The sequence below is a fragment of the Bubalus kerabau genome, chromosome 13 (assembly GCF_029407905.1).
Source record: "Bubalus kerabau isolate K-KA32 ecotype Philippines breed swamp buffalo chromosome 13, PCC_UOA_SB_1v2, whole genome shotgun sequence".
NCBI lineage: Eukaryota > Metazoa > Chordata > Mammalia > Artiodactyla > Bovidae > Bubalus > Bubalus kerabau.
Window position 1 is genome coordinate 54,803,654 of NC_073636.1, and position 27,928 is coordinate 54,831,581.

Sequence of the window (27,928 nt, forward strand, 5' to 3'; positions counted from 1 at the left end):
ACCTTGGTCTGAGCGGAGCCCCCAGTTCACGGCCTTTCTGCTCTTCCACTGGGTGTGGTGCGGTCAGCGCCCGCGTGACCGTGTCCCCATCCGTAAGCAGTTTGTTGTGCTGAGTCACGTTCTTCTGTCCCAATAAACTAAAGCGTGTCTGTGTCTCCATCACCTCCACCGGCCTGCAGGCAGGTCTCTCTGGGCGTCCATTTCCTGTTAGTGTTGACTGTGTCTCCTTTTCTGTGTCTTGTGATAACTTGACACCTGGGTGCCTCCCAGACCCACCTGGGAGGGTTGTTTCAGCACCATTTCTTGAAGCACTGACCATCCCACAGTAAAAGGCCTAAAAAGTTTCCTTGTATATTTTCCCTGCTCTTTAATAGGTTTTGGTCTGGGGTGAGCTACTCCATCAGGGCTAGAAGCAGGAAGCTGTATCTTGCCTTTTAATGCAATCTTTTGAAGAGCTAAACCCCCACCACTTGTAATTTCTGCTCCTCCCGTATCTGGTTAGGCTGTCTCCCTCATCTTCCTGTTTGCATGTGTTCTGTCCCCTCCCACAGAAGAAAACTTGATCTAGTTGGCTAATCTTGAAGGTCATACGTTCAGTCTTTTCCCTCCTGGTGGCTGCCCCTAATATAACAGTGTTTGTTTGTAGTCTTCGAGTTCTTCCCAGGCGGTGCTAGTGGTAAAGAACCCACCTACCCATGCAATGTAAGAAAAGTGGACCTGATCCCTGGGCTGGGAAGACCCTTTGGAGGAGGGCACAGCAACCTACTCCAGTATTCTTGCCTGGAGAATCCCATGGACAGAGGAGACTGGTGGGCTACAGTCCATGGGGTCACAAAGAGTTGGACATGACTGAAGCGACTTAGCACGGATGCACGCACATATATATTCTTTAAGAGCTTGATAAGTTGGTATGAAAACTGTCTCCATCAGGCCTCCCACCTCCAGACAAAGCAAGCATCTCGCTGCCCCGTGGGGATTCTGGAGCAACCTGGAATCTAGTTCTAGGTCACTGTGGACGCAAGGGTCTAGGGAGGGCTTGATGGTTCCATGAACGGCAAACATCACTAGGTTTTTACTCACCCAGGTGTGTGTGCATGTTAAGTCACATGCATGCTAGGTTGCTTCAGTCGTGTTGACTCTTTGCAACCTTATGGACTGTAGCTCGCCAGCCTCCTCTGTCCATGGGATTCTCCAGATAAGAATACTGGAGTGGGTTGCCATGCCCTCCTCCAGGGGGAATCTTCCTGACCCAGGGATTGAACCTGTGTCTCTTACATCTCCTGCATTGGTATGCAGACTCTTTACCACTAACACCACCTGGGAAGCCCACTCACCAGGGATTTCTGCTGTAGTGAATCTGAGTGCTGATGATTTTCCCTTTCTGCTGAAACTGCCCCCAGCCGGGTTCAAAGGGATCCTTGTGATGTGTGACCTGCCTTCTTAGGCTTGTGTCTCAGGATGTATTTTCATCCTATTCGTTTCAGTAATAGTTCTGCCAGGTTTAAGGGTCAAGCCTTTCCCTTCAACACTCTGAGGTCATTTTCTCCCGTGTTCTGATGTCAAGCGGCTCTTGTCCTCTTGTAGAAAAGGGTTTAAAGACTTTCCCCACCATCTCTGTGTTTTTGCATCAGTGAATCTAAAGGCATGTTTTAAAGTCTGGTCCCATTTGGCCCTTTGAACCCTTCAGTCTGGGATTTTAAGTCTTTTTCTAATTCTCAAATCGTTGTGTGTTTTTTTTTTTTTAATTCTCAAATCTTTAAAAAGCACCTATTTCAACATTCCGACCCCTCATAGACTCACTGCTTCCTCTGGGAGCCCCTCGTGTGGAGGCAACACTTGCTTTTGCTATTTTATCCTTTCCAGAGCCTCCTGGGTAGCCTCTCTAGTGATCTCTCAGCCTGTCTGTGGTCAGGCTGTAATTACCAAGCCTGCCTCACTGACTTTATTTCTCCTTTTATGTTTCCATGCTGTATTTCCTCAAGCCTGTTAATTTTGGCTCTGTGTTATTACTACCCATCCTTCCAACTCTTTGAAGATACTGTGATTTTAAATTAAAGGACTAAACGGGGACTCATATTCCCCTTCTTCTCCCGAGTCCTGCTCGGCTCACATGTCATTTTTCCCCGGGTTACCTTGGCTCCCAAACCTGGAAATAGTGCTGCGAGTGTGGATGTGTGAGAGTGAGTGTATGCCCACACAGGGAGGTGCAAGAGTGTGTGTGCAGAGGGGAGATTTGGGAGGGACTTTAACTGTCCTGTGAGGCTTCATGTCAGCCCTTGGTCAGGTCAAACTGTGAAGGGCCAGGGCCTGGCTGGTCTCTCTCCAGCCCCCTGAACCCAGCAAGAGGTGATGCTGGTGGCCACCCACACTCTCATCTACAGGCCGTTCACAAAGACAGCAGGTCACGACAGCCTGTGCTTGAACCCCAGGGGCTTCCAGACACTCCAAGGACAAAACTCAGACCCCCCCCCTGCAGCACCCCTGCTACAGGGGGTTGACCTGTACAGGTCAGGGGTTGACCCCTGGCCCAGCCTGTCCTCAGTTCACTCTCTCCTCCTGCCATTTCTGGGCTGGGCCTGGCCAGGCCCAGACCCAGCCTGCCCAGGTTGGTCCCTGCCCAGAATGTTCCACGGTCTCCCCCTCCCAGCCTGTCCTGCTTCTGCCCCCGTGTCACCTTGGAGCCCTCACTGGCCCCACTCCAAACTCTTCCTAGTGTTCAGAGAGCTACTGAATGGGCCACAGCAGGTGCCGCCCCAGGGCCCATGGCTGGCGGGTTTCCCTGGCAGAGGGGGAGCCAAGGGACGCGGTCACTGAACAGGCTGTGGTGCCCAGGTTGGTCGAGGGGAGAGGCACTGGGCAGTGGCAAGGTAAGGGGCCAGGAGGTCGGGGTTCCATGAAGATGTTACTAGAGAGGCCACTACGAGGGAGGTAGGGAGTCCCTGGCTGGGCCCAGGATGGTCACCTCAGCATCTGGGGGTGGGCTGGACACGTTCTCCAAACCCACCCCACCCTGCTGATTCACAGTGTGCCCAAGGCTGAGAGCCCTGAGTGGGGCCTGATCCCTGGAGGGGTGGGGCTGTGGGTACCAGGGCCTGGAGGCTTCAGTGGCCACACAGGAAGAAGGCAGTGAGGGAGACCATGGTGGGGGGATCCTCACAACCAAGGACGAATGGCAGCTTGTCTCTGAGAAGCGGGTCAGGGAGGGAATGTGGGACTCCACTCAGTGGGGGATGGGGCAGATGGGGGAGTCCCTGGCAATGAGCAGCCACCTCCCTTGACAAGCATGCATGTTTATCTGAACAGGAAACGCACAGAGGGAAGGTTTCCAGGCCGGCCTCTGCCTCCTCTCCCTGCACCTCTGGACCTTCTTCTCCAGCTGCTCCAGGGGTCGGATGTCGGGTGTCCAGGATCCAGGGGCACATGCGGGCTCACTCGAGGCAGCAGGGGGACCGTCCTGCAGAAGCAGAGGCTGACAGGTCTGGTGGACAGCTGACACCATCAGACATGATGCTATGTGCACCAGGCCCTGGGTACCGGTAGGACAGTGAGCCCTCTATCTGAACGTACTCCTCCGGGCACTGACCCTTGGGCCCCCAGCCCCGATTCGCCAGCCTGGCCAGGTGTCCCCGGGGTGCTGAGCCCCATGAGGACCTCCTGCAGTCCTGCTGGGCTCCCCCAGGGCCCACGGGCCCCCACACGCCAGGCTGCCCACGCCTCTGCCTGCTCTGTCTTATTGAGGGCTCCAGGCTTCCCCAAGGGGAAGGAGGATGTGCCTGAGTGAGGGGTGCAGAGGGCACTGCCTTCCTTTCTCGGGGGCCCTGCTCTGACCCAGGAAAGGTGGGTCCTGAACCCCCTGGGGCCTGGGGGCAGCAGGTCCAGCCCTCAAGTTGAGGCTGAAAGTTTAGGGCTGGCGGTCCCTGACCTCAGACAGGCTCTGATCCTTGTTTCATCTCAAAGGCTGAGGTTTAGCGTGGTGGGGGGTGAGGGAGGGGGCTGGGGAGGGCGTCATGACAGCACCTGCCAGCCTTGTCTGGACAGCAGGTACAAACTAGCGGGGCGCTTACGGCAAAGGCCGTGTCTGGGGGACTGTGGTGGGTTCTGGGGGGCAGGGATCCCTCTCTTTCCACAAATGCGTGGGTCTGGGCAAGGCGCTATGGGTGGGTCCCTTGCCCCTCCCCCGTCCTCTCTCACCCACCTGGGTGCAGAACTGTCCCCCAGCCAGCCTCAGCCCCACCCCCACCAGTAAGACTGTGAGCTCCTCTCCCCTCATCAGCCTGTCCATTCATCTCAGCATCTGAGCTGTGAGCAGCCGCAGCCCTGACGGATCATGACAAGGTCACTGGACCAAGCCTCCCACTGTGTCCCAGCAAGGAGAGAGGGAAGGGCGGGGAAGGGTGGGGGAGGGGAAAGGGGCCCTAAGCTCAGGGATCCTGGGAGGTTGGGGAAGGGGAATTTGGGAGACCCTAGGCAGCCAGGCAGCCCCAGGTCTGTGTGGGCTGAGAGGACCTGTCCCCTCACCCGTGGCCACTCCACTCAGAGCACACAGCCCCAGGACTGGAGAAGACCCCTCCCCCAGTACCTCTGTCCCCAGGGCGGGGGCCACCATGCCCCCCTTCTCCAGGGAGCCGGGCCTTGCTGCTCGTGCCAAGGGCCCTGGGGGCTTCCAAGATGGGCATGGGGGGCCGGGTGCTCTCGTGGGTGCAGGCATGGAGCTTCAACACGTGCGCTGGGGGGCGGGGGAAGATGTCAGTGGGGGTGGGGAGACCCTCCCTTGCTCCCTGCCTTGCCCGCAGCGGCCCAGGAGAACTGCTTGAGGCTGGGGCACCAATGACCCGGCACGGGGCTCCCTTCCCTCCAGTGTGAAGACAGAGGCACTGGGCACCACAGGAGGCGGGGCCACTCACTCTGGATGGCGGACTCGCAGGCCTGGCCCACAAGCTGGTAGATGGTGGCCAGGGACTGTGGCTCTCCCTGCAAGGGAGGACAGGCCAAGTGGCTGACGGCTCAGGCAGTGTGGGGGTCAGTGCCTCCCCGTGCTCCCCCAGAGTCGGCCCGGGCCCCAGACTCTGCACACTCACCTTCTCTCCTCGCTCCCCCTTGGGCCCCGGCAGTCCCTGAGTGGGAGGAAAAGGAGAAGTGCCTGGACCCCGCAGCTGCCCAGAGACCCAGGAGTCCCCAGAGAGCAGAGGACCCACCTCTGCTGCTGCAAGAGGGAGACAGCCGGCCAACTCAGGCTTCCCTGTACCCAGGCCCCACCCAGCCTGCAGGCCAGGTCTGCTGCCACCCTGACCCCTTGAGCCCAAGTTGGGGAGCCCCACCCCAACCTGTCCCCCTCCTCTGTCTTGGGCTTGGCAGGGGGCAGTCCAGGGCTCCCTCTGCTCTAAGCTTTGTGTCAGCCTAGCTTTACAAATGTACCAGCTGCTGGGCACCCCTGGGCATCAGTGCACACGACTAGCCCCCCTGGCTGTTGGGCTGGGTGGGGAGGGGACTTACTGTGGGCCCCACGGCCCCTGGGGGTCCTCGCTCGCCGTTGCTGCCCCTAGCCCCCGCAGTACCTTGGAAGCCCTATGAAAGTGGGAGGTTGGGTTTGGTGGCTGTCCCCCAGGGGTGGCCTCTCCCTCTGAGTCCCCCCACCCTGAACCAAGATCAGACTCCTCAGTTTGTCCCCAGCCTCACACCAGCTGAGCCCCACACCCACCCAGCAGGCCCTGCTTTCCTCACCTACCCAGGGCAGTCCCGGCCCACCCTGACCACTGGCACTGGTTCTAGAGGAATATGTCCCAGTTGTCCAGGTGTGACTGCAGGCCAGGCCTCACAGGGGTGGCCTCTTGCAGGAGGGGCAGCTTGGCCTCCCTGGTACCCAGTGAGGCTGAGCCCAGGAGACCCTGGCCAGGTCTGGGCTGCTGGCCCTAGTCCCCAACCCAGAGCAGCTCCCCGGCTCTGAGTTCAGCTAGGACCTCTGGGAACACTGGGCTGGGAGGAAGCTACTTCCGAGTGAGGGGGTTGCCCCCACTCTCTAGTGGGAAGGGAGCCAGACCCACCTGTCCACCCTTCCCAGGCCCAACTAGGGGCTCAGGCACCTTCCTGCTGTGTGCCGTCAGGGTGCAGGCGAGGCTGGGGGCTGCACAAATGCAGCATTTCCTACCAACCTCTCTGGTGGGGTGGGAAGAGGGGGCTACCTCTGTGCTCCTGAGCACAGGACACACACCCCACCGCAGTCTAAGTCCCTGCCCCAGCCCAGGAGAAAGAGGCCCTCCCTGGGTCACCATGTTCAGCTCAGCCTCAAGGAAACTTGAGGGATGCCAGTGGGATGTGCAGGGCTGGCGGGCTCACAGAGGAGGCAGTGCTTACCCTAGGGCCTGGGGGGCCAGGCAGTCCAGCAGTCCCCTCCAGGCCTCTCATTCCCTGAGGGCAAAGGAAGGGTGGGCGGGGGCAGGGCTGGTACCCCTGCAAGCCCCTCCCATGATGATCACCAAGACCCACAGCTGTGGGGGGTATATGCCTATGCCTGGCTGAAGCTGGCCCATCTCAAGGCCTGGCCCTGCCCTGGGCAGTGACCGCACCTGCCCCCGGTCAGTATGGACTGATACTCCCCTCCCCACTAGCCAGGCCATGCAGAGGGCAGGGTGGGGCAGAGAAGGAAGCCCCCACTGCCTCCATCTCAAGACCCTTCAGCCAGGCTTCTCTCCCACCTTTGGTCCCTGGATGCCAATCTTCCCGGGGGTGCCCTGGAGGCCGGGGTGGCCCTGAAATAGAACAGAGGTGATCGGCCAGGCTGGGGCTGAGGTCCAACCCATAGGAGGAAGCTCTGTCCCGAGCACACAGCCCTCGCGTCCCCAGTATGGTCTGACCTGCAAGCCGGGGTGTCCATGGTCCCCCTTCTCTCCTTTGACCCCTGGCGGACCCTGGAGGGAGAAGATGGACTGGGCGGGAAGGCGAGGGGAGGGGGTGGGGGGACAGGGCGGGGGGAGGCAGCACCTACCACGGGTCCCTGGATGGTGCGGCCCTGGGTGCCCGGTGACCCCTGCTGACCCCCAGGACCCTCGGGTCCCATCTGTCCAGGTGGCCCGGGCTCTCCCTGGAGACATGGGAGTGGGGGGCTGAGGAGGCACATGGCTCCTCCTGCAGCCCCTCCTTTGATCCCACCCTGGGTCGTGGGAGGGGCAGACCCGCCCGCACACAGGCATCTTCACCCTCACGGCCCACCCTGAGAGGGTCCTGCTGCAACCCCACTCTATAGATAGGAGCTGGGCCAGCTCTGACAGTCCAGTCACAGAGCTCCGAACCCCAGACACCGGAACATCCTACCAAACCTCTAAGGGACAGAGGCCACTAACACCATTTAAATGGTTTGATTTGCAGTTTTTTTTTTTAAAGAATGCTTTCAAATAATTGAGAGTTAAAGCATATCAATGCACCAAATTCTATAAAGAAAACCACAGGCATTCCCATTTGCAAATATCAATGTGAAAATCCTAAATAAAACATGAGCACACAGAAGCCTGCAGCCTGTTAAATGAGTGGTGAGGGCTCAGTGACCATGCCGGCTTCTAGCGGGAGCAGGAAGAGTTCCGCATTCGAGAGAGATTAAATCATTCACCAAACTAATAGCTCCAAAAAGGAAAATGATTTGCTTGTGTTCAGAGCAGCTGATGAGGCACTAAATCTTATTTAACACCCATTCTTGATTTTTAAAGTCTCCTAATAAAATAAGGTTAGGATTTGACTATCACATGACAAAATCCATCTGTCTCAGCTCCCAGGCCGGCCCCACACTCAACAGGCAAACCCCAGAAGCATTTCTGTGAAGCTAACATGGACATGTCTGCTATCACCGGGCTTCCTTAACAAACTCGAGTGTCACCCACACCAGAGAAATAAGCAAGAAAAAATTTTTAAAAAGAAAGAGAAAATTGAAAAGGAGACAGTGATATGATTTTTCACAGGTGCGTAAATAAAAACCAGGAAAGTCCAAGGAAACCATATGAAATTAAAAAACAATTGCAAATAAGATAATTGAGTAAGAAATGGGACCCAAAAACAATACACAGAGAGGACAGGGGGCTTAGGGGAGAGGATGTAGAGCTGGACCCATCCCTGCCTGGATGATGGCTGCTCCTGTGTCTGAAGAGCTATTTGGATTCTGGACTCCGTGCAAAGCTGGTGATGTGATTAGACCGCATTTGAGGTGGCGGGGGTGGGGGAGTGGCTACTCAATAAATAGAGGAACGAGGGGCAGTGGTCTGGGGAGGAAGGAGGAACCACAGTTCCAGGCTGGAAGGTGCTAGAAGCACTTCGAGGCCCATGAGGAGGTGGTCCTCACAGACTAAGGAAGGCCTTTAAATACAAAGCGAGTCAGGAGCCGTGGAGACAGACCCACACAGCCGACACAGCCGACGAGACAAAGGGGATCCTAAATCTGCCTGCCACACATACCATCAGCCAGGTCAGGAGACCATGACTCGGTACACTAGTCACAGCTCAGGGCACAGGGTTCCCAGAAAACCTAGAGCTCCTCGAATGAAGGAGAAAAGCCAGTCGAACGGGGCCAGAGGACATGCATCCAACAACAAAATGCCAGCAACTTCCAAGGGGGTGAAGCGGCTAACAGGAGAAACACAGGGGAGGGCAGAGCACACGCGGCCCGGCCGGCGTCCAAGACTGCCTGTCACACGGTGCCCAGGCTGCGGTCCCCCTCCTGCCTAGGGTTGGACTGCGGGGCACTCACTCCTGCACCCACCCCCAGGATGCCCCATGACTCACCCTGGGCCCTGGGAAGCCTTGCTCTCCTGGGGCTCCATTCCTCCCGGGGAGGCCCTGAAGAGGCACAAGCAAGGCTAAGGCCGGGCTGCACATTGGCCCCCCTGGCAGTGCCCTGGACTCCAGTCCCCACCTTCATGGTAGAAGAGGGAGGGACTCCGGGGGCCGGTGCCTCCTGGCCCGCCTCCTCACAGTCACTGGTTACCTCACACACGGGCTCATGGCTTCCAGCCCTGGCCCCTCCCTGGAGAGGTCTGTGGATCACCAGGCGAAATGGGTCCTGCACCCTCCAGGCAGCCAGAGGGTCTGGGCCTGCCCCACAGTGGGGCCCAGACCTGGAGCTGTGACTCATGGCCAGGCCATGACCAGCACCATGCTGCAGCCCAATGGGCTGGGCTCCCACCCCCGGGGGGAACATATGGGCTCCAACACCAGGGAGGGGCTGGTCAGGAGAAGGCTGCAGTGGGAAGGAAGGGGCTTCCAGGAGGGAACTCAAGGGCCGGGGGTGGACGAGGCAGCCAGGACACTCATGAACTCTGGCCATCAGTGAGGTAGGCCCAGGGACATCTGCTGGGGCTTGGGGAGGGGACCATATCCATCACCACTGGCAGTGAAATGTTGCCAGAGTCCCTGGTTACCCCAGGGAGGAACTGCGGGACTCACCGGAGGTCCTTGGGGGCCTGGGGGCCCAGGGGTCTGTGAGGAACATGCACAGGCAGATTGGAAGGCAGGACAGGACTTTCCCTCCTTCTGGGAGAAAGGAGACCCCCGCCATTAAATGCACCCCCTCTTCGGCTCTTGTTTAACCCCAGAGCTCAGTATCTGCACTGACTCCAGGGTCCAGGGAGGTGAGGGGTAAAGGGTGGGGACCTGGTCCTGGCTGCCACCTTCCTGGCTGCCTGGTACAAGCCTGCTGACAGGATGCCATCTCTCATTCCCTTGCAAGCCCTCGGCAGGGCCAAGCCCAGTGTGGGCACACAGGGGAGTCAGTGAGGACCCCTTCCTGTGCCTGAGCCCACAGAAAAGGGCAGTGGCCCTGAGTATGTGGCAGCAGCCACCCTGGAGCTGGGGGCTGCCTGGCCTGCTCTAGCTTTCCTTGCCCCAGGGCCTCCAGGACACCCATCCCTGAGCTTCAGCTCCAGCCCTGTGGGTCACCTCCTCCAGGAAGCCTGTCCGGACTTCTTCCGGATGACCTGGATGGCCTGTCTACCCCCAGACTCTTGCCTTCAGTGGGCACTTGGCCACGTACCGATGCTGGGAGCTCGCAGCACCTGTCCTCCTCTGCCCACGAGTCATTGCACACAATCTGTAGCACCTGGAGCTGGAACTTGGGAGAGGAAGAGAGAGGGGTGGGGTTGGTCAGGTGTGGCTGTCACAGGGGGTGGGAGGGGCCCACCAGCCCCAGATGGTCTGGCTCACCGAGGCTGAGCTGCTCCGGGGGCCCCGGGCTTTGGCCAACCTGCCCAGCATGACGAAGCCGGTAGCAGGCAGGCCGCCGGCCTCTCCGATGGGCCTCTCGGCCACCTTCCGGCAGTCCACGTAGAGCCTGACCCTGGCGCGGCCCACGGCCACATGCACCTGGGAGACAGCAGGAGGTTCCCCGGGGCCCCAGCCAGGATGGGCTCCCTCCATGTCCAAGGGCCAGGCCCAGAGCAGGGAGGGGCAGGGACCATTTCCGGGGCTGGCGTCTGGATCCTGACCACCCCACATCTCCTGAACCCCCTCACAGGGCCTCAGTTTTGTTCTGTACAATGATACCCACCACGGCCCCTCCCAGGGGCTGCGGGACCAGGAGCAAGGGCTGGATGCTCTTTGACCCAGATTAGGGTGGGGGCATCCAGGGCAGAGGAAAGTTCCTGCATTCTGGGGGGTGCCATGGTGACAGGGCAGCCTGTGTCCTGCAGAGCCCAATGGGGGTCTGTCCCAGAACCTGGGAGCACTGAGGGTATCAGGCAGGAAGGCACAAGCTGTGGTCCTTCCAGGACTTTCCAGTACCTTGTGGAAACTCCCAAAGAATATCCTCCTCACTTCAGGCAGGTCGAAGGTGACCTCCTGCAAGGTGGCCCTGGGGTCACGGTTGAAGTAGGTCAGCGACTTCCTGCCGGCTGGGGGACGGGACAAGAATCACATGAGACTCCTGCGCGGAAGGCGGGAGAGGACCCCCCAGAGCATCACCTGGCCCACTGCTGCCCCTCCAACTGACCGTCCAGCAGAACCCCGAGGATGGGCTGGAAGTCCTCGCTTGCCACCTGCCACAATGCAAAGGCCTCTCGGGGCGTCTCGGGGAGCAGGCGCAGGAGGAAGACGACTGTGTGCTCCGGGGGCAGGGTGGCCAGGTGGATGTCGCTGTAGGGAACAGGAGGGGCACCGCAGGCCCGAGAGGAGGTCGGACCCTGGGGACCGAGAGTGGGGTCCTCGAGGCCAGGCTGGGGAGTGTCAGCAGTGGAACTCCCCTCCTCCTGGCCTATTGGGTCTCAACAGGAGCAGCTTGGGACCCCCAGGACGGCCCCACAGGGACAGGAGGCCGTCCCCTTGGCACCTGCTGGTTCTTCTCCAGTGCCCTTCCCCCACATTCTCTCCTCATAGCTCCTACTCTCTGCCAGCTCCTGGGAGCCCTGCACTCTTTGCAACCCCAGAGTTGCAATTTGTATTTTTCAAATTCCTATCAATATTATAAAGCACGTGATTTACCTTTGCAATTTAAAACATTTTAACTTAAGAAATATGCTGTGCATGTGGAAGTTCCAACGTGTGGTTAAAGACACCTCTGTGTATGAAGTGGGGTGATTATCAGACATTGGGGACCATACAAGCCATGGTCATGGTGAGTCACAAAGCGGTGGCTTCTCACAAACCCCGGATATGTGCAGATTTGCAGGATCAAATTAGAGCACACAGGAAGCTGGAGTTCTCAGGGAGACAAAGGTGGTGGCCCCTGCCCAGAAGTGCCACCTGGGGAAAAGCCCTCCCACCCCACCTCCAGGAGATTTATTAATTTGTGGAACTCAGATTCCCGGAGTCCATGTGCCCCCAGGAGTCTGCCCAATTGACTCCCCCAGGGTGCCCTCCTGCTCTCTGGCCCGCCCCAGCTCCCACCTGGCCCGCCGGGTCAGTTGAGAGTCCTTGAAGAGCGTGAACGTCCTGGTGGGGCCAAATGCCGAGGGCTCCATGGCCACGCCGCGGATGGAGGCATATTCCTTCTCCACCAGCCCGAAGGCCGCCATCAGGTCAAAGCCTTGGGAGGGGGGTGCCATCAGACAGGAGGGGAGGTGGGGGTGAGTAGGAGGCAGAGTAGAAAACCACGTTTCTGGTGAGAGGGGAGTGTGGGAGCCACAGAGACAGTGCAGGGACGTCGGCCCTCAGGGGTCTGGTCCCCCCTTCCCTCTATCCTGGACTCAGGAAGGACATGCAGGGAGCACCAACCTGGCCCTTCCATGCCCACAGCCATCACCTCCCCACAAGTCTCAGTGCCCAGACCCTCACCCATCCCACTCCCACCCCAACTCGGCCAGCCCTGCAGCTTGGTCTGAGCAGCTCTGGACATCCTTCAGGAGACCCAGCTACCAAGATAGCTCCCCCGCCCTCAGTACCCCCTCTGCCCCCACCTGGCAGATCTCCCTGACCACGCGGGGCCCACGTGTCAGCCTTCTCTCCGGGGAGGGTCTCAGACCCAAGCAGTAAAGATGTGATGCTGCGGACCCAGGCTCAGCCCCTCGCCCGCCCACCTCCTGGTCAGCACAGGTTCACAAAGGCCACGCAGGACCCACGGGCCCCAGGATTGCCTGACCCCAAACCCAGGCCACCCTCCCCCAACAAGGACCCAGAGGAGGAAGAGTGGGTGGGGGCTGCTGGGGAGCAGCTGCCACACCAGAGTGGGACCTACCTGGGAGGGCGCCATCCAGGTGGAGGGCCGGGCATGCTGCTGAGAGGGGACAGGGGTAAGGGTCAGCGGGGAGGGGCCCTTTGTGGCTGGATGCCCTGCCCTGTGGTCCCCACAGTTCAGGGATAGGACAGGGACAGTGTCCAACCCCCAGGAAGACAGCACCTGGCCGGGTGCTCCCACAGGGTCTGCGTCAAGAGGTGAGATGCCCTAGGTGCAGGCTGGGAGAGACCTGGGTATGTGGATGTGCCCGGGTCCACACCATCCTGGGGCCAGGCTGAGCCAGCCTGCTCCACTTCCAGGCACTGTGTGGACACTCTGAGTGTTCACGTATGAGTGTGGATGGGAACTGAGACTCTCAGGGCAGGAAGTGGCTCCCTGCCACCCAAAAGACGAAAGGTGCTGAGTCCTGGGTAGTGAGGCCCCTGTCCCCAGAGGTATTCAAGTCAAAACTGGGCAACACCATGGAGGGGACACGGGGGGAAGCTGGGGTGGTTGACTAAGGGCCTTCTGTTCTGATTGTCTGATTGTCAAGAGGAGCAGCAGGAACAGCAAACAGATACTGAGGCTCCTCTCAGCTGGGTCCTGGCCTGGGGGTGGTGGGACCTCAGGGACCACTGAGACCCCAGAGGCGGGGCCAGCCCAGAGTGGGCCCTGGGCTACGCTGCAGCCACCCCGTCTGTGGCATGTGTCCGGCTTCCCACTCCTACAAGCTGCACATCTGCCCTGAACCTCCTGGACACAGACCCAGAAGAACACCGCCCGTCCCCCAGCCCCGGGCCTCTGCAGGCCAGCCACAGTCACGATTCCCTCTATGCCAGCCTGCACATGCTCAGCTGGACTGCAGTGGCCTTAATCCTGCACCAGAGGGTCTCTCGCTAAGCTCTGCAACGCGGGGTACATCTGGGAGTCACAGGGCCCACACGTCCAGGCTGCCAGGGTCCTGGGCCTGGCCAGGGTCTGCTGGGATCTGGGATCTTGGCGCCCATTCACCCGTCCGGCCTGTGGCAGACACCGCCACGCTCTCCCCTGCTCCATAGATGGCTGAGACCAGGACCCGGTACTTGGTAGCCGCCAGCAGGTCAGGGATCGTCACGTGGCTCCCGGGTCCTGGAATGGAAATCTGGGCGGGGGTGGGGTGAAGATGGTCACTTGAGCATCTCCGCTAGTTTGGGCATCTTGGTTCCCTGTCTGTGGGTCCCATCGCAGAAGAGTGGCCCCTCGACAGGCAGGATGGGACATGTCTCCCCAAGCCCAGGATGTGGTGGCCCGTGAGGGGCAATGGCCTCCCCGGCTCTGGGGAGGCTCACCAACTTCTCAGGTCCGGAGCCTGAGGCCGGCGCGTAGGAGAGCCGGTAGTGGAGCACGTGACTGCTCGGGGGCGTCCAGCTGACCCGCAGGCTGTCAGGCGACTCTGAGGCCAAGGCCAGGTTGGAGGGTGGGCTCCGGCTGACTGCGGGGGAGCATGAGGCGTGGGGCATCTCAGATGGCATCGCTTCCCCTCCACTCTGCACCATGCCCGCCACCCTCCCACTCCACGGCCCCCACCATGATCACCACGCAGCCCAGTGGCCATGGCCCAGACAGGGCCACCAGGCCAGCTGTGGAACCACCTCGGGTGCGGTGTCACAGCAAGTGACCTGGACCCTTGGCCACCCCAGGGAAGCCTGCCTGGAGGGCTCAGGGAGGCTCTGTGGACCCAGTGGCCCACTCGCAGGGTCAGGATTGGAGGGGCTGCCTGTCAGGCCCACGGAGTAGGGGGTTCTGGGGCAGAGCAGGGCCACCTACCGGGGGTGTAACGGAGGGACACAGGGTCACTGCGGGCCCCGTCCCGGTAGTAGGCCAGGATGGTGATCTCATACTCTGAGTGCCTCCCCAGGCCAGGCAGGATGGCCGTGCCCAGGTTCCCCGGGACAGAAATCTGTGGAGAAGAGGGACTGGTGTCCACCTGGGGGAGGTGTCCTTCCCTGGGGTCTGGGCTCATGGGAGGAGCTGGGGTGGGGAGGGTCCGCTCCCCCCACACCTCACGGGCCTTCCCCTCTCCCAGGGGCATCCACGTGATCTGGTAGACAAGCACGCCGGACACCGCCGCGGCCGCCCACTCGAGCCGGACTTTGTCCCCAGGCAGTTCTGTCACCGACAGCTGGCTTGGGCTGGGGACTTTCCCTGGAAGAGGGAGACTGAGGCTGGGGTGGCAGAGGGGCCCCCAGTCCCCACTCACGGTGCCTGCGGTCCCCTTTCCCAGGGCGGGCTGCAGGCTGGTCACTGGTCCCGGGTCCCACCACCACAACCTGTCCAGGTACTCGCCCTCAACCTGACTCGTGTTGGTCTGAATCACCGAGGGGAGCAGAGGGAGGTGGCCTGGGGACCCCACCCCGACTGCCACTCACGTGTGGTCAGGCGGCCAGTCAGGGTAGAGGAGCTGCCCCCAGGGTAGAGACAGGTGACGCGGACCATGTAGGTGGTGGAGGAGGAGAGGGGCCCCAGGATGGCCGAGGTGGCGTTCCCAGGAACCTCCGTCTGTGGTGGGGGGGAACACAAGCAGCTTGAGGGGGGCAGCTCCTGCCAGAAGGAGACCCAGGCCTCCCCCACGACCACTCCCAGACTGGAGAGAGGGGACCGGGAGCGGAATCTGTGCCCCTGGGTGGGGTCTTGCCCATTCCCCCAACACACTGGTGTTTTCACCTCTCAGGGCCTGCTCCCCCAGCACACCCCGTCCAGCCTGTCACGTGTAAGGATTCTTACAATTCTTTGCTTCACTTCTGCCTCATCCCCCCTGACTAGGACTGGGGCCCACAAGGGCTGGGGTGGGGTCAGCTGCCTTCCACTCCCCCTGCACTGCTGAGGCTGAGCCTCGGGGGACGCGGTCACATCCACTGACCCTGAATTCAGGGGCCTGGTCGGGGAGGCTGAGAGCGCTGGTCCCCGTGAACAAATTGCCCCCCTCCCCGGACATGCAGGCCTGCTCTCACCTGTCCCGAGTGGCCTCCCTTGCCCGAGATGTAGGTGACCCTGAACAGGCGCACAGGTCTTGTGGTGCCCTCCCAGGACACGCGGGCTGAATCATGACTCACGTCTGAGAAGCTCAGGTGTCTGGGGGTGGCCAGGGCGGCTGTAGGGCACACCGAGGCCTTAGGACAGCCTCATGGGTACCAGGGGAGGGCAGGCGACAGCCAGGGTTGGAGGACTATTGGATAGGGTTGGGGTCCCCCACCGTGGAAAGTTGGGGGGAACCAGAGTAGGCAGCAACCTGCGGGATCCACTCACGGGTCCTGGCACGGATGCCCTGGGCCTCGCTGATCTCTGCCCCTTGAAGGCTCTGCACCCACACCTCATAGTCCCTGCCCGGGGCCAGGCCATCCAGCAGCACCTCCGGCCGCCCCACCCGCACCTGCAGGGACACTCATGCTGGCCCCACCCTACCTGCCCCCTTCCCCCAGCCCCCCTTCCCTATGCTCCTCCCCCCTGTGCCCGCCCCCCTTCTCCTATGTGCCCCGCACCTCTCTCCTCTCCTCCTCGCCCTTGGGGGAGGCAGATGACCACCGCACCAGGTACTGGGTGGCTTCTGCCGAGGGCTGCCAGGTGAGGCGGACAGTTTTGGGTGTCACTGCAGCCAGGGTCAGCGCCTGGGGTGGGGGGAGGGGTGCTGGGGGAGACGGGGGCAGAAAGTTTAAAAATGCGGCAGCAGGCAGAAATCAGACCTATCAACCAGCAGGAGTCGGGGGAGGACAGACACCTGTCAGTCCCTTGGTAGGCACGGGCTAGGTGTGTCCAGATGGAGACACAGAGAGGGGAAGACCAGCAGGGGTAGGGGAGGACAGACAGCTGACTGTAAGTCCCGGAACTTATTTCACCCTGGACCACCCACAGGTTTCTGTTAAGGCCACCTGCCCTGAGGGTGGGAGGGCCGTGGTCTGGGGTTAAGAGGCCACAGCCTGTGTGGTCCCATTTAGATGGAGGGTCCAGGATCCACAAACCCTAGAGACAGAGAGCAGATCAGGGGTCGGCAGGGACTGCGGGGGAGGGGAGGGTTGGGGTGACCACTAAGGTGTGGGGCCCCCTTCTTCAGGGTGACGGGTGCACAATGCTGGGACTATATGGAAAACAATAGTATCACCCGCTGTGAACAGGTGACTGTGGGCTGTATCTCAATAAAGCTGCCAGGTGGCGGGTCTCACGCAGTCCTGGGGGAACTGCAGGCCAGGCAGGGTGGGAGCTCCACAGTGTGGCAGCAACAGTGATGGGTCCCTGTGTGTTAGGGTTGTGATACAAAGGATGTCACTTGTGCTCAGAAGAGGACACTGAGGGTCAGAGCGGCCCAGTGACTTGGCCTTTGTTCGGTGTGGTACCCTGCCTGGGTTCAGACCACCTGAGCGTGCCGGGCTCCAAGGGGAGGCTGCAGATGGGGGGAGCCCCTACAACCCTCAGCTCACGCACACACCTGTGGTCACCAGGCCCTGCAGGCCCTCGCCGACGCCAGCCTTGTAGAGGGGGAACACAGAGACCAGGTACTCGGTGCTGGAGGTCAGGTTGTTCAGCTGCGCTGATGAGGTGGGCCCTTCCACCACCACCTGGAATAGGAGCCGCGAGGAGCAGGTCGGTGGGGTGCAGGGGAGCAGGAAGGGGTGCTGGGTCAGCCTTCACTCCCTGCACAGCTGTGTCCCCAGGGCAGGTCTGGGCCATCAGCCTGTCACACAGGCGTGAGCACAACCCTGCCATCCACAGGTGCGTGGGGCCGTGGTTCCATAAACTTCCCGTACCTGCTCCTCATTCACCTTGATTTTGTCACCCGTGGGCGTTACTCCAGCCCTGCCTGCGGTGGCGGGGCTGGGGGGCCGGTGCTCACCTCCCTGGGGGTGCCGCCCTTGGAAGGCCTCCACACAATCAGGTACTTGAGGGGCGGCTGTGGGGCCGGGCTCCAGGACAAGAGGACGCTGGAGGAGGTCACTTGGGTCAGGACCAGCCTTGTGGGAGCAGGAGGGGGATCCAGGGCCGGTGTAGCTGTGGGAGGGAGAGGAGCCCAGGCCCAGGGGGAGGCTGGTGTCAGTGGCTCTGCCTGCGCCCCCTGGTGGCCACTTCCAGGAAGGACAGGGGCTCCCCAGTTGTCCTGGGAGCCCTGAGAGCCCAGTGGGAGGGGACCTGGTGGGGCTGCACCTGGTGTGGCGACCCTGCCCCTGCTCCAGCCGCGTCGCTCACCTGGGCCCCCACGAGGGCTCCTGCCCTGGACCTTCTGGCAGATGAGCCGGCTGAGTAGGCCGGAGAGTGTGCCGAGCTGGGGGAAGTCCTGCACATTGTGGACGGTGATGTCCAGCGGCTGGGATGCCAGGAGCCTCAACTCGGTTTCGTCAGCATTCTTCACGCCTGCCGCAGGGTTGAGAGGAGGGTTAGCCCACCCAGCACCCATGTTTGTTGTGCAGTCAGGACCACTGGGCCCCTGCTGGTCACCCAGTTGGCAGAGGGCCCTTCCCAAGGACCCCAGACCCCACAGGCCCCGGAATGGGGTCACCTGGCCTGGTGCCCGTGAGAGACAGGTTGGTGTGAAGGTGCCTGTGGCATGCCTGCCCAGGTCTCTATGGAGTTTGCAGCCAGGAGAGAGGTCAGTGTGCTTTCCTTGGGGTCCTGTTCACCCAGGGGCTGAGGTCAGGCACAGAGCAGGGTCTCTGCTTCCAGAAACCCTGCCCCCAGGTCTGGAGTTCCCTCCCAAGGGATGGAGTTAGTGACTGGCTGGCTACAGTAGCAGAGAGAGGTCCCCAGGGCATATGGTGTGGGGAACAGGGAGGGGCCACAAACATGTCCACAGATGACACTGCCAACTGGCCACTTCACCAGGGAGTGGCCAGGCTGCCCACGCCAACTTGTGTGGCCACCTCCAATTGTCCAGGTGGGAACTCAGGTCTTCAGAGCAGGGACTCTTCCTCCCATTCATAGATGGGGTTGGGGGGCGGGAGCAGGTGCTGAGGCTCAGCGGTCACAAGACCTGCAGCCTGGGGAGCCGGGAGCCACCCTGCTGTGTTCTGTGAGAATGCCCACTGAGAGCCCGGGGAGGGGGAGCTGCTCACCCACAGCAAAGATGTCGACACCCAGACCCTTGAGCACGTGGCCAGCAGCGTGGGCATCATCCTGGGACTTGCCATCTGTCACCAGAATCACCAACTTGGCCGCCTCTGGACGGAGACCTGCTCTGGGCTTCAGGTTCTGCTCCAGCACGTGGGTCAGGGCCAGGCCTTGGGCACAGTGAGAGCAGAGTGCTCATGCCCCCACACACTCTCCTGCCCACCTGCGATGGCTCCACCAGCCACTGGCCATCTGCTCTGCCCACCAGGGCAGTCCTGGCCCCTTCAGACTGCAGGTGCCTGGAGGGCAAGGATTCCCCCTTCCTTCCCTCACAGGCACCTGAGACCCAGGGGCCAGCGCCCCACACCTTGCTGCTGCAGGGTGCACAGGGTGAATGGGGATCAGGGAGGGAATTGTGCCATGGGGATGTGGTCTGCCTGGGTCAGCAGTCCTCTCCCCTGAGGAGGACTGCTGAAAACAGGGCTCCCCCGAGCTGTTGGTGGGCCTTCCCAGGAGCCTCTACTGACCAGAGGAGCAACTTGTTTTCAGCAGGACTACCCGACTTGCCACGTTCACCATGGATGAACGAGGCAGACTGGCCCTCTGCAAAGGCATGAAAACACAGGACTCGGGCGTGGTTCATGCATGCCTCTCCTTATCTGTGGGTGCAAGGGAGACTAATCATGGGACAAGACCTGAATGGACCTCGAGGGTGGGGCTGAGGCTGGGGCTGGGGCTGGGGCCAGGCAGACCTGTGAATGTGTTTCCTCCTCTGTAGCGGAGGTTGTGCACAGCATTCAACACCTCCTCCTTGGTGCCAAAGTCATTCAGGTCCCACTCGGTCTGGGGGGCTCCACTGTACTGAGTCAGACCTGGAAGGGGAGAAGTCCTCACTCTACCGAGTCAGACTGGGAGGGGAGGGGTCTCCTCTATATTGAATCAGGCTGGCGGGGGGTGGGGGGAGTGGGCACACAGGTCACCGGGAAGGCATGTTTGCAAAGCTCCACTTTCCACACAAGGTCTCCCTGGGAGCTAGCTGTCTTCCCAGTGCAGGTGGGGACCTCAGTTTTGCCTGATCGGGTGAGAACTTAGCCTTGGTTCCTCCCTCACTTTGCACTCCCGTCTCAAAGCTAGGGGTAGGGAGTGGAATTGTGAGGACCACCCCAGTGGGGCACAGGGCAGGGCTGGGACCCACCTACTTGGACTTTGCCCGGACCAATTTCAAAGGGCTCAATGACGCTGGCCAGGAAGTCTTTGACCTGCTGGAAGTGACTGCGGCCTATACTCCAGGACCCATCCACCAGAAAGATCATGTCCGCAGGCATGGGGGGTGTGCAGCGGAACTGGGGTCTTCCTGGGGTGGGAGGGGAGGGAGGTGAGGTGTTGGGCAATGTCATCACTGCTACAGGACCCTGAACTGCCTGTGGCTGGGCTCCAGTCCCCAGGATCTCCTTCCCTGAGGTTGGTAGAGGGGGAGGGGCTGCAGGGCTCTGGCTTCAAATGATATGGGCAGCAAAGTGTTGAGGGACAGGTACCAGGGTGTCACCAGACTTAGAAAACTGCACTTGAAGCTCAGCCCACTGTCCCAGCCTCCCTGAGTCCCCCAAAAGGGGGTTCATAGGACATTTAGTTGCTCTGGAACCTCCACCCTCTATTGGCCTGGCCAGTGCTGGTCACTGAGCAATTGTCCAAGGGGAGATTGCACCTTCCTTACCCACCAGCTCCCAGGCACAGCTGGCAGAGGCTGTCCAAAGAGGATCGACTGGGGTGAGTCAGAACCATGGACAGCGCCAGGTGGCTGCTCATTCCACCAGCTCTAGGCTGAGTCCTCGCCGTGTGTGAGGAGGGTTGTCCTAAGGACCAGGAGCTCTTTGGAGACAAAGCCATGCCCCTTGACCTGGGGCTCCCAGAGCTTTGCACAGTGTCTCCAGGCCAAGACCCAGAGCCAGGGCCAGACCCCCTCTTGGAGGCTCCTGGCTGGGTAGGTGTGGTGAGACCCTCACCGAATGCGGGAGGCACCCTCTGGCCTCAAGGCCCTGCACTGTGGGGGAGACCACCCTGTAAGACCCCAAGTCCACTGGGAGACTGTAGAGGGCCTGGACCCCAGGACCCCACGTGAGGTCTAAGGAAGGAGGTGTCTTTTTCCATTCCAAGTCTGATGGGGGAGACAAAATCAGAAACATCCCAGGTCTGGTGGGGGAGGCACATCTCCTGCAGGGGGAGGCCCCTGCAGGGCCTCATGGGCAATGCTGTGCTGTGGTCCCGCCCTCAAGCCTGCAGATGCTGGCACCCCAGCCATCTCACCTGGCTCCCCTCTCCCTCCAGCTGAGGTCCTGGCGTGGTTCGGCCCCTCCAGGTCTGGGGTGGGCTGAGCAGGGCCCTCCCCTGTGGGGCCCCTGGGTGGGTGCTGCTCCTCACCAGGTACTCCTGGGGGGATCACAGCTGTGTTACCCCTCACCAGCCACACTCAGGCTGGGGGGCACCTGAGGGAAGTCGAGGTAGTGTGACCAGGCACTGGGGCCCAAGGACATTCCCAGCAGATGACCTGTCCCAGGGGGTTAGTAGAGTCAGGAGTGGGCAGCCAAGCTTAAGTGCAGGAGTGTGAGGGCAGACAGGAGGACTTCCTGGCCACGTGGAAACTGTGAGGCACTGAAGACTGCCCCCTGTTCCCAGGCACGTACCGTCCCCTGACTTGGCTCCACCAAGCGTGGGTGGATCTTGGCTTGGGGCCAGGGCCCCTGGGGGCTCAAGGTCTGGGCTCCCGACAAGGGAGGGGGTGGGCTCCAGGGTTGCCCCCAGTGGCCTCTGGCTGCTCCTGCTCACGGAGTTACTCTTCAGATCCTCGACTGCAGAGAGATGTGATGGGATATCAGAACCCCACCGCCTGGCAGAGGGGATAGAGGCCTGGGGGCTGCCCATGCAACCCTTCCCACAAAGGCCCATCCAGGCTCCATGGGCTCCCAGCCTCTTCTGCACACATGCACGCCCAGGGCACTTACTCACAAACTCCCTGCGAGCCAGCAGGATGTTCCCTGAGCCAGTGAGCTCGAAGATCTGCAAGGTGTACCCCTTGGAGGGGCTCAGGCCCCCCACAGTGGCCTTGGGGGTCTTGGTGGTCAGCATCACCTCCTGCTCTGGGTCCCCTAGGGTGGGGTTGGGGAGAGGGATCAAGGCAGCTGAGGTGGGTGGTATCTGCATGCATGTGTGCACTTATGCCTGAGGTGTGCATGTGTGTGCATGTGTGTTGGGAGTGGTGAAATCTGCCTGGCACCCCCTTTTCCCCTCCCCTAGTTCCTCCCTTTGGGCCAGGGGAGGAAGTAGGGGGAGAGGTCTGTGTGTCTCTCTCTAGGACCTGATGGGAGTGGCCTGTGCTCCTCCCCAGAGGGGCTCATCTCAGGGTCCACCGGGGGATCCGTAAGTTCTCCAGGTGCCATCAGAGTAGCGCTGGGGACACCATGGAGGTGTCTGTGCAGACAGGGCTGCACGTGGGGAGGGGCCTGCCACCTGTGCAAAAGGGCTGGATAGCACATGGCAGTGAACCTGTAAGCACGTCCCAGTGTGACTGTGAGTCTATGCTAAAAACAAAGAAACAAGTCCAAGGGCATACTGCCATGCTCTCAGGGGAGGCGGCCACGGAGACAATAGGAGCAACTGATCAGAGGTCAGGAATACCTGGCAATTCTTGGACCTCAGGTGCTAGAAAGGGGACTCAGAGAGGAAGGACTCACAAGCCTGCCCATTGTCCAACATCCTGCAAGGTGGACAGCCCCCAGCCTGGGCCCAGCCCTGCATGGGGAGGTGGGACAGGCCAGGAGGGTGAGGTCCCAGGTGCTTCACGTGACTCAAGCTGCATAATTTTCACAAGCCCCCACCCGTTTTGTAGATGGGAAATCGAGTCACACAGTTGCTCGGAATCAGGATTTAAGCCCAGGTCTGTTGGGTTCCTGCTGCCTTCCAGGGAGGGATGGACAGGCAGGCCCTCTGAGGAGTGCATCCTTGGCACATCCCCCCCACCTAATTCTTTGGGGTTGAGACCCTGAAGAGCTCCACCCAGGTGTAAGGGTTTCTGAGGACAGGTCAGCTCTTGAAACAGCTGAAACCCAACGTCAAACAATCTTAACTCCTAAAATGGAGCGAGTCTGCCACTCGGGCTTGGCACTGTCAGGGCCCTGAGAACTCTAAGCTGGGGGAGGGCCCCTGTTTCTGCAAAGTCATTGACTGCCTTCTGCACGTGGCAGGTGTGGGAACACACGGCGGGGACATTAAGGGCCCTGTTCTCCCGCCACAACCTCCCTGTGCTAGTGGGGAGACAGCGAGGAGGTAGGGCAGAGCCCAGGGGAGCCAGCACTGCGACCGCCGTGCTGAATGTGTTCACCGTCGGTCTGCACAGAGGCAAGGCGTGGGCCCCTACCTGCCCTGGGCTTCACCTGCACCAGGTAGCCGAGGCTGCTCCCCTCTGACTCTCTCCACTTCATCTGCAGCCGGTCCTCAGGCAGCACCACCAGCCTCAGGCGGCCACTCGCTGAGGAAGCAGGACAGGCAGTCAGGACTGATCCTCCTTGGTGACCTCCCCAACCAGCTGTGGGACCCCATCCTGAGGTTCCGAGGAGGCTGTGGCCCCTCTGGGGCTCAGACCCTCCGAGGTTCAGAGGGGACTCCAGTGCCACTGGGGGGAACTTTGAGAAGAGGAGCCCACCTTCCCCCAGCCAGGGTTGGAGGAGGACTGGTCCCCCTTGCAGTCCAAGGCTGCCAGGCAGATCTGGGTGGGGGAGACTTCTGTCCAGAGAGGCCCTCCTGGCTCTATTAGGGGTGCCCTGCACTGTGGATTTAGGCTCAGGCCAGCATCCCAGAGTGGCCCTAACTGCCCACTCACCCAGTGGAAACAGGCTCTGAGCCAGCTGTGGCCGGCCACCCCTCCCGATTCCCCGCCTGAGTCCCCGAAGTGCAGTGGAGACACAGCTGCAGACTCCCTGCTGCCATGGTCACACAGCCCAGGAGGTGGGGGTGCCTGGGGGCGGGGGCTCCCTGGGGCGGGTGTCCTGGCCGTCCTGGGAGGAGGAAGGGGCCATGGAGGCCTGAGCCCTCCAGCACAGCCTGACTTCCAAGCTTCCGGCAGCTCCTTGGTGTGGGTGACTATTTTTGGAAAGTGGGGACAGAGATGGACTTCTTCTGGCTGCCCCCCTCAGAGCAGGGGCACAGGGGAAGGGCAGGGCTGGGGGGAGCCCGTGGCAGACACAATGGCCGTTTCAGAGCGGGTAGCAGATGAGCTGGGCCTCCGGATGGGCCCCCTGCTCCCTGGAGCATGAGCTGAAAGGCAGGAATGTCTCAGCAGTGGGGGCCTTGAAAAGACGCTTGTGAGTGGGGGGCCCAGCTCATGAAGAGCCTCTGTCTCCCTGCACCCCTGACATGTTGTTGGGGGGGCATCCCGAGCTGCCTTCTGGGTCTGCAGGTCGGAGCCTTGGCAGGCGTCGGGGAGACAGCACCCAACCAGGGGCACCCCCACACAGGGCCATTCTCGGGAAAGGGCAGCCTGGACGTATGGGTCCCACCCCCATCTTCCAACCACCCCCCTGCCGCAGTCCACCCAGAGTCTGCAGGTGCCTCATGCTGTCTACCTTGAGTGTCTGGGGTTCCTTACTGACTTGGTCTCCTTGAGGGGATCTTGTCAGAGCCCCAGGGATGGAGGGCCCAACCATCTGTGAGCAAAATCATAGCCAGGAGGATGTGCCGCTGGTAAGAAGGTAGTTAGAGAAGCCAGAACTCCAGGCTGGGTGGCTGTGTGACAGGTCCCTGCCGCGCCCCCGTGAGGACTAGCTCAGAGGTCTCCTACCCTCTCAGCACTCGTGTGGGAGCTGGACACATGCCAGGGATGCGGCTGGGGGGCAGTGTGGAGGAGGCTCGCTGCATGACTCAAACACTACCTCCCAGGGTTGGTCTCCCCAGCCTTCCCTGACGGGTTTGAGCATCACCCTGAAAGGGATACTCCCCATAGGGAGCTGAGCATCCCCTCGTTGGATGGGGGACAGCTGACCAAGGTGCTGCCCATGGCCATACATGAGCTGAAAGGATCAGGGACCTGCTGGAGGCGGTGTCTTGGGCTCTCCTCGGGGGTGTTGCGGGGGCGTCACTTTTCACTCTAGATTCTGTTGTTTGAAAATTTCACAATTAAAAACGTGTCCAGAGAATGATGAAAAAAAAATCACTAATGCAAGAGGGAATCAAATGCACAGTGCATTAATACACATTTGTGTTAACAAATGGATAAGACAAAAAAAGCCCAACTAAAAGGAAAAACCGCAGTACCAAAGGTCAAGCCACACAGTTGAGGGTGACGCTGGGGGCAGAGCTGTTCTGTCTTCCCATCTCTGTCCCCTGAGCACCTGAGCCCCTGGGAGCAGCAGCTGCTCAGGGCCAGAGGGAGATTGGTCCCACAGGGGGGCCTGTGCCCTGGGCAGGTATGGCCTGGGGAGCCACAGTTCCAGGAACCCTCACCCGTGTCCTCACCTTGTCCCTGGCTGAGCCCCAGGGTGACACTAAGATACAGACAGAGGCCGACTCCGAGGTGAGGGCGCACGCGGACGCTCATGGTGCTCAGCCTGCAGGAGGAGAAGAGGCCACTCAGCCACCTGTCTGACTGTCCGTTTGTCAGTCCATCCCTTCCTGATGTCTAAGCCAGAGTTTGTTCATCTTTGCCCTTGTGGGCCGGGGACTGAGCCCCACCCAGACACCTCCGGACGCCCACCCTCCTGTCTACAGGAGCTGATGTCCAACAGGCCTGGGGGGCTTCCTGGGTCCACAGGTCAGTTGCCCTTCACCTGCCCACCACCAGCTTCTGCATCCCATCCTTGTGATGTTCTCGACAGCCCCACATGGGGCCTGGTTGCTGCTCTGCCCACTTACTTGTCATTAGACCAGCCTGGGGTGGCCAGCATCAGGGCCAAGAGGTCTGGGGAGGAAGTGGGGGCAGGTGGGGGGTCCTGCCTGCAGCCCTGAGCAGCATCAAGGTGGGACCCCAGTTGGAGCAGGACCCTAGGTGTGCTGCTCACTTGCCAGCCCAGGATGAGGTGTCCTGGCTGAGAATCCGCCCCCCAGGACACCAGCCTCTCAACCCCAGAGCCGGCCTCTCAGTGAGTCGGGGGAAGCCCTGAAGGGGGATTGGATCCTGGGGGGCTCCCTCCAGGCCTCTGCTGACAGAAAAGAGAGGAACGCAGGGCAGGATCTCAGGCTCCTGGGACCCCTAGCCCAGCCACACCCCTGGCGGTGGGGCTCACAATGTCCTTGGGCTGTGGAGGGGCTGGAGGACGAGGCACAGTTTACCTGGTGACCTCACTTTCTGACCCTCCTCCACACTCTGAAACCAGGCTGCCCTCCCTGGAACCTCCGTGGGACCCTTCCAGGGGCACAGAGGTCAAGGCTGTGATCGGGATCCCTCGACAGTGTCTGCCCTCCTCCACCCGTGACGCTAGGGGTCCAGGCCCCACTCCCACCAGACCCCATGCATCCAGTCCTGCCGCACCCCCAGGAACTCAGCTCCCCCCACCCTGAAACCTCTCTAGAAGGTCAAGCTCATCTTCAAATCACATACCTGGAGCAGCCCCTAATGGGAGCAGCCCCTGCCCACCCAGCCTCCAGGCGAGTCACCAACCTGCTCCTGTCCCCGGGCAGCGTCCCCTGGTCCCGTGTGCTCCCGCCCCACTGCAGTCACAGGACGGCCGTGACTTATGAGGCCCCTTTCTCCAGCGTCACTGCTCTGGCCTAGCCCCACCCACCCGGAGCCTCCGCCCCTTCCCCCACCCCCCCACCAGCTCTTCCATCTGCTGCCCAGAGTGTCTCTCCCAAGAGCCAGGGAACACAGGCCGCAGCATGAAGGACCCATCACCCTGCAGGGCGGGGCCCAAAGCACCAATGGACAAACACCTATACCCCTCACTTCACAGGGCCTGTCCCAGAAAAGCCCATGGGGAGGCCCCTCAGGGACCAAGGTCACCACATGTCACCCCAGGGGGCCAAGCTATGAGTAATGGGCAGGGGCTTTCTGGCAGCCTCGGTGAGTGGCAGCCTGGAGCAGCAGCTGCACCCCAGTGTCACACCAGCAGCCACAGCCTCCTCTCTCGTCCAGCATCGCCTCCCAGGACCTGTGACCCCAAACCCGAGCCATTTGTGGGACTCTCCAGTGCCCAGGGCACCCCCACTCTGCCCTGCCCAGCCTCCTCTGCACCTACCCCTTCTCCACAACCCTCCCTGGTCTGTGAGGGCCAGCCAAGCACAGCCCCTCCAGAGCCGTCTCAGCCCACCCAACAGCCTCAGGGCCTGACCCAACCAAGGCTTGTGGTGGGGGCGGGGAAAGGTACCCAGTCTAGGCCCCAAGCACTCCCCTGCTGGACCCCAGGACATACCCCCCAGAACCGCCCAACCCCAACCTGGACCAGCCCCTCCTCCCAAATGCTCCAAGGGTGCCAGGGCCCCTCTGGGTTCAGCTTCTGGAGGCAGAGGTGCTCTGGGGAGGCAGGCACAGCACAGGGCCCTCGGGCTGCTGGCCAGCAGAGGCCACCACCCAGGGAGGGCTGTGATACTCGCTGGAGACTAGGAGGGGCTGGTGGGCAAGTATCAGGGGCTGGATGCTGCTGGACAGTGAGGCTCCTGTCCTCCTCCCTGGACCCACAGCCACTGGGCAGGCACTGCTGGATCCAGCTAGCTCTCCAGCCTTGCTCTAGGTAGCCTGAGACCCCTCTGGCCTCCGTCCTGCCCTGTGGTTGGTGCTCCTGCAGCCAGGAGGGGTCTGAGGACCTGAGGCAAAGGCAGTCCCGAGACCTGCTGTGGCCTGAGAGCCACCTATGGCTTTGGACTCATGGCTGGACACCAGACACTGCAGAGCTGGTGGATGCCCTGCACTGGGCGCTGGGATGCAGGTGGGCCCTGCAGACCCAAGTGGAGGCCAGCGGAGGGCGCCTGGCCCAGCAGCCTCAGATAGCACTGACACACATGACGTTGCACACCCGTGGCTCACAGGTGCTCAGGACACGCGTGTACACAACCACACAGCCCACCAAGGTGTTCTCAAGCCAGTCAGGTCCTCAGCACTCCCGACCGGACCCCATCCAGGCCCACACCTGTGCATCCACCCAGGAGTCCCTGCATCCGGCAAGTGTTCCACGCACCTGAGCCTCACAGTCCACCTGGCAGGGTCAGAGCTCAGCCAGGGTTTGAGTTGGCCTCAGAAAGGGAAAATTGGAG

The 27,928-nt window shown here is 61.1% G+C and overlaps 1 protein-coding gene across 1 annotated transcript; it reads right to left on the reverse strand.

The window, feature by feature from the left end:
• Positions 1-3,101: 3,101 nt before the first annotated feature.
• On the reverse strand, positions 3,102-25,565 carry COL20A1 (collagen type XX alpha 1 chain). The gene is made up of 37 exons (XM_055543317.1): positions 25,510-25,565; positions 25,199-25,290; positions 23,106-23,216; positions 21,694-21,837; positions 21,397-21,540; positions 19,890-20,048; positions 19,447-19,566; positions 18,700-18,864; positions 17,849-18,001; positions 17,487-17,641; positions 17,082-17,211; positions 16,141-16,286; positions 15,908-16,031; positions 15,613-15,752; positions 15,031-15,160; positions 14,664-14,806; positions 14,429-14,561; positions 13,951-14,093; positions 13,634-13,763; positions 12,644-12,682; positions 11,857-11,995; positions 10,964-11,106; positions 10,756-10,865; positions 10,180-10,338; positions 10,010-10,087; positions 9,424-9,510; positions 8,764-8,817; positions 6,983-7,078; positions 6,852-6,905; positions 6,693-6,746; positions 6,352-6,405; positions 5,494-5,565; positions 5,079-5,114; positions 4,905-4,971; positions 4,580-4,726; positions 3,357-3,510; positions 3,102-3,183 (listed from the first exon to the last, which is right to left on the reverse strand). The coding sequence occupies exons 1-37, from the start codon at positions 25,563-25,565 to the stop codon at positions 3,102-3,104; spliced, it is 4,143 nt and encodes a 1,380-aa protein (XP_055399292.1).
• Between the last annotated feature and the right edge of the window lie 2,363 nt (positions 25,566-27,928).

Excerpts from the sequence above, each read along its gene's own strand:
- COL20A1 (XM_055543317.1), bottom strand. The coding sequence starts at position 25,565 with ATGTGGGGCTGTCGAGAACATCACAAGGATGGGATGCAGAAGCTGGTG. Across the intron at positions 15,753-15,907 it reads GGGCATCCGTGCCAGGACCC|CCGCCCTGGCCACCCCCAGA; the intron begins GTGAGTGGATCC and ends TGTGCCCTACAG. Across the intron at positions 10,088-10,179 it reads CCCGGAGCAGCTCAGCCTCG|TTCCAGCTCCAGGTGCTACA; the intron begins GTGAGCCAGACC and ends TCCTCTCCCAAG.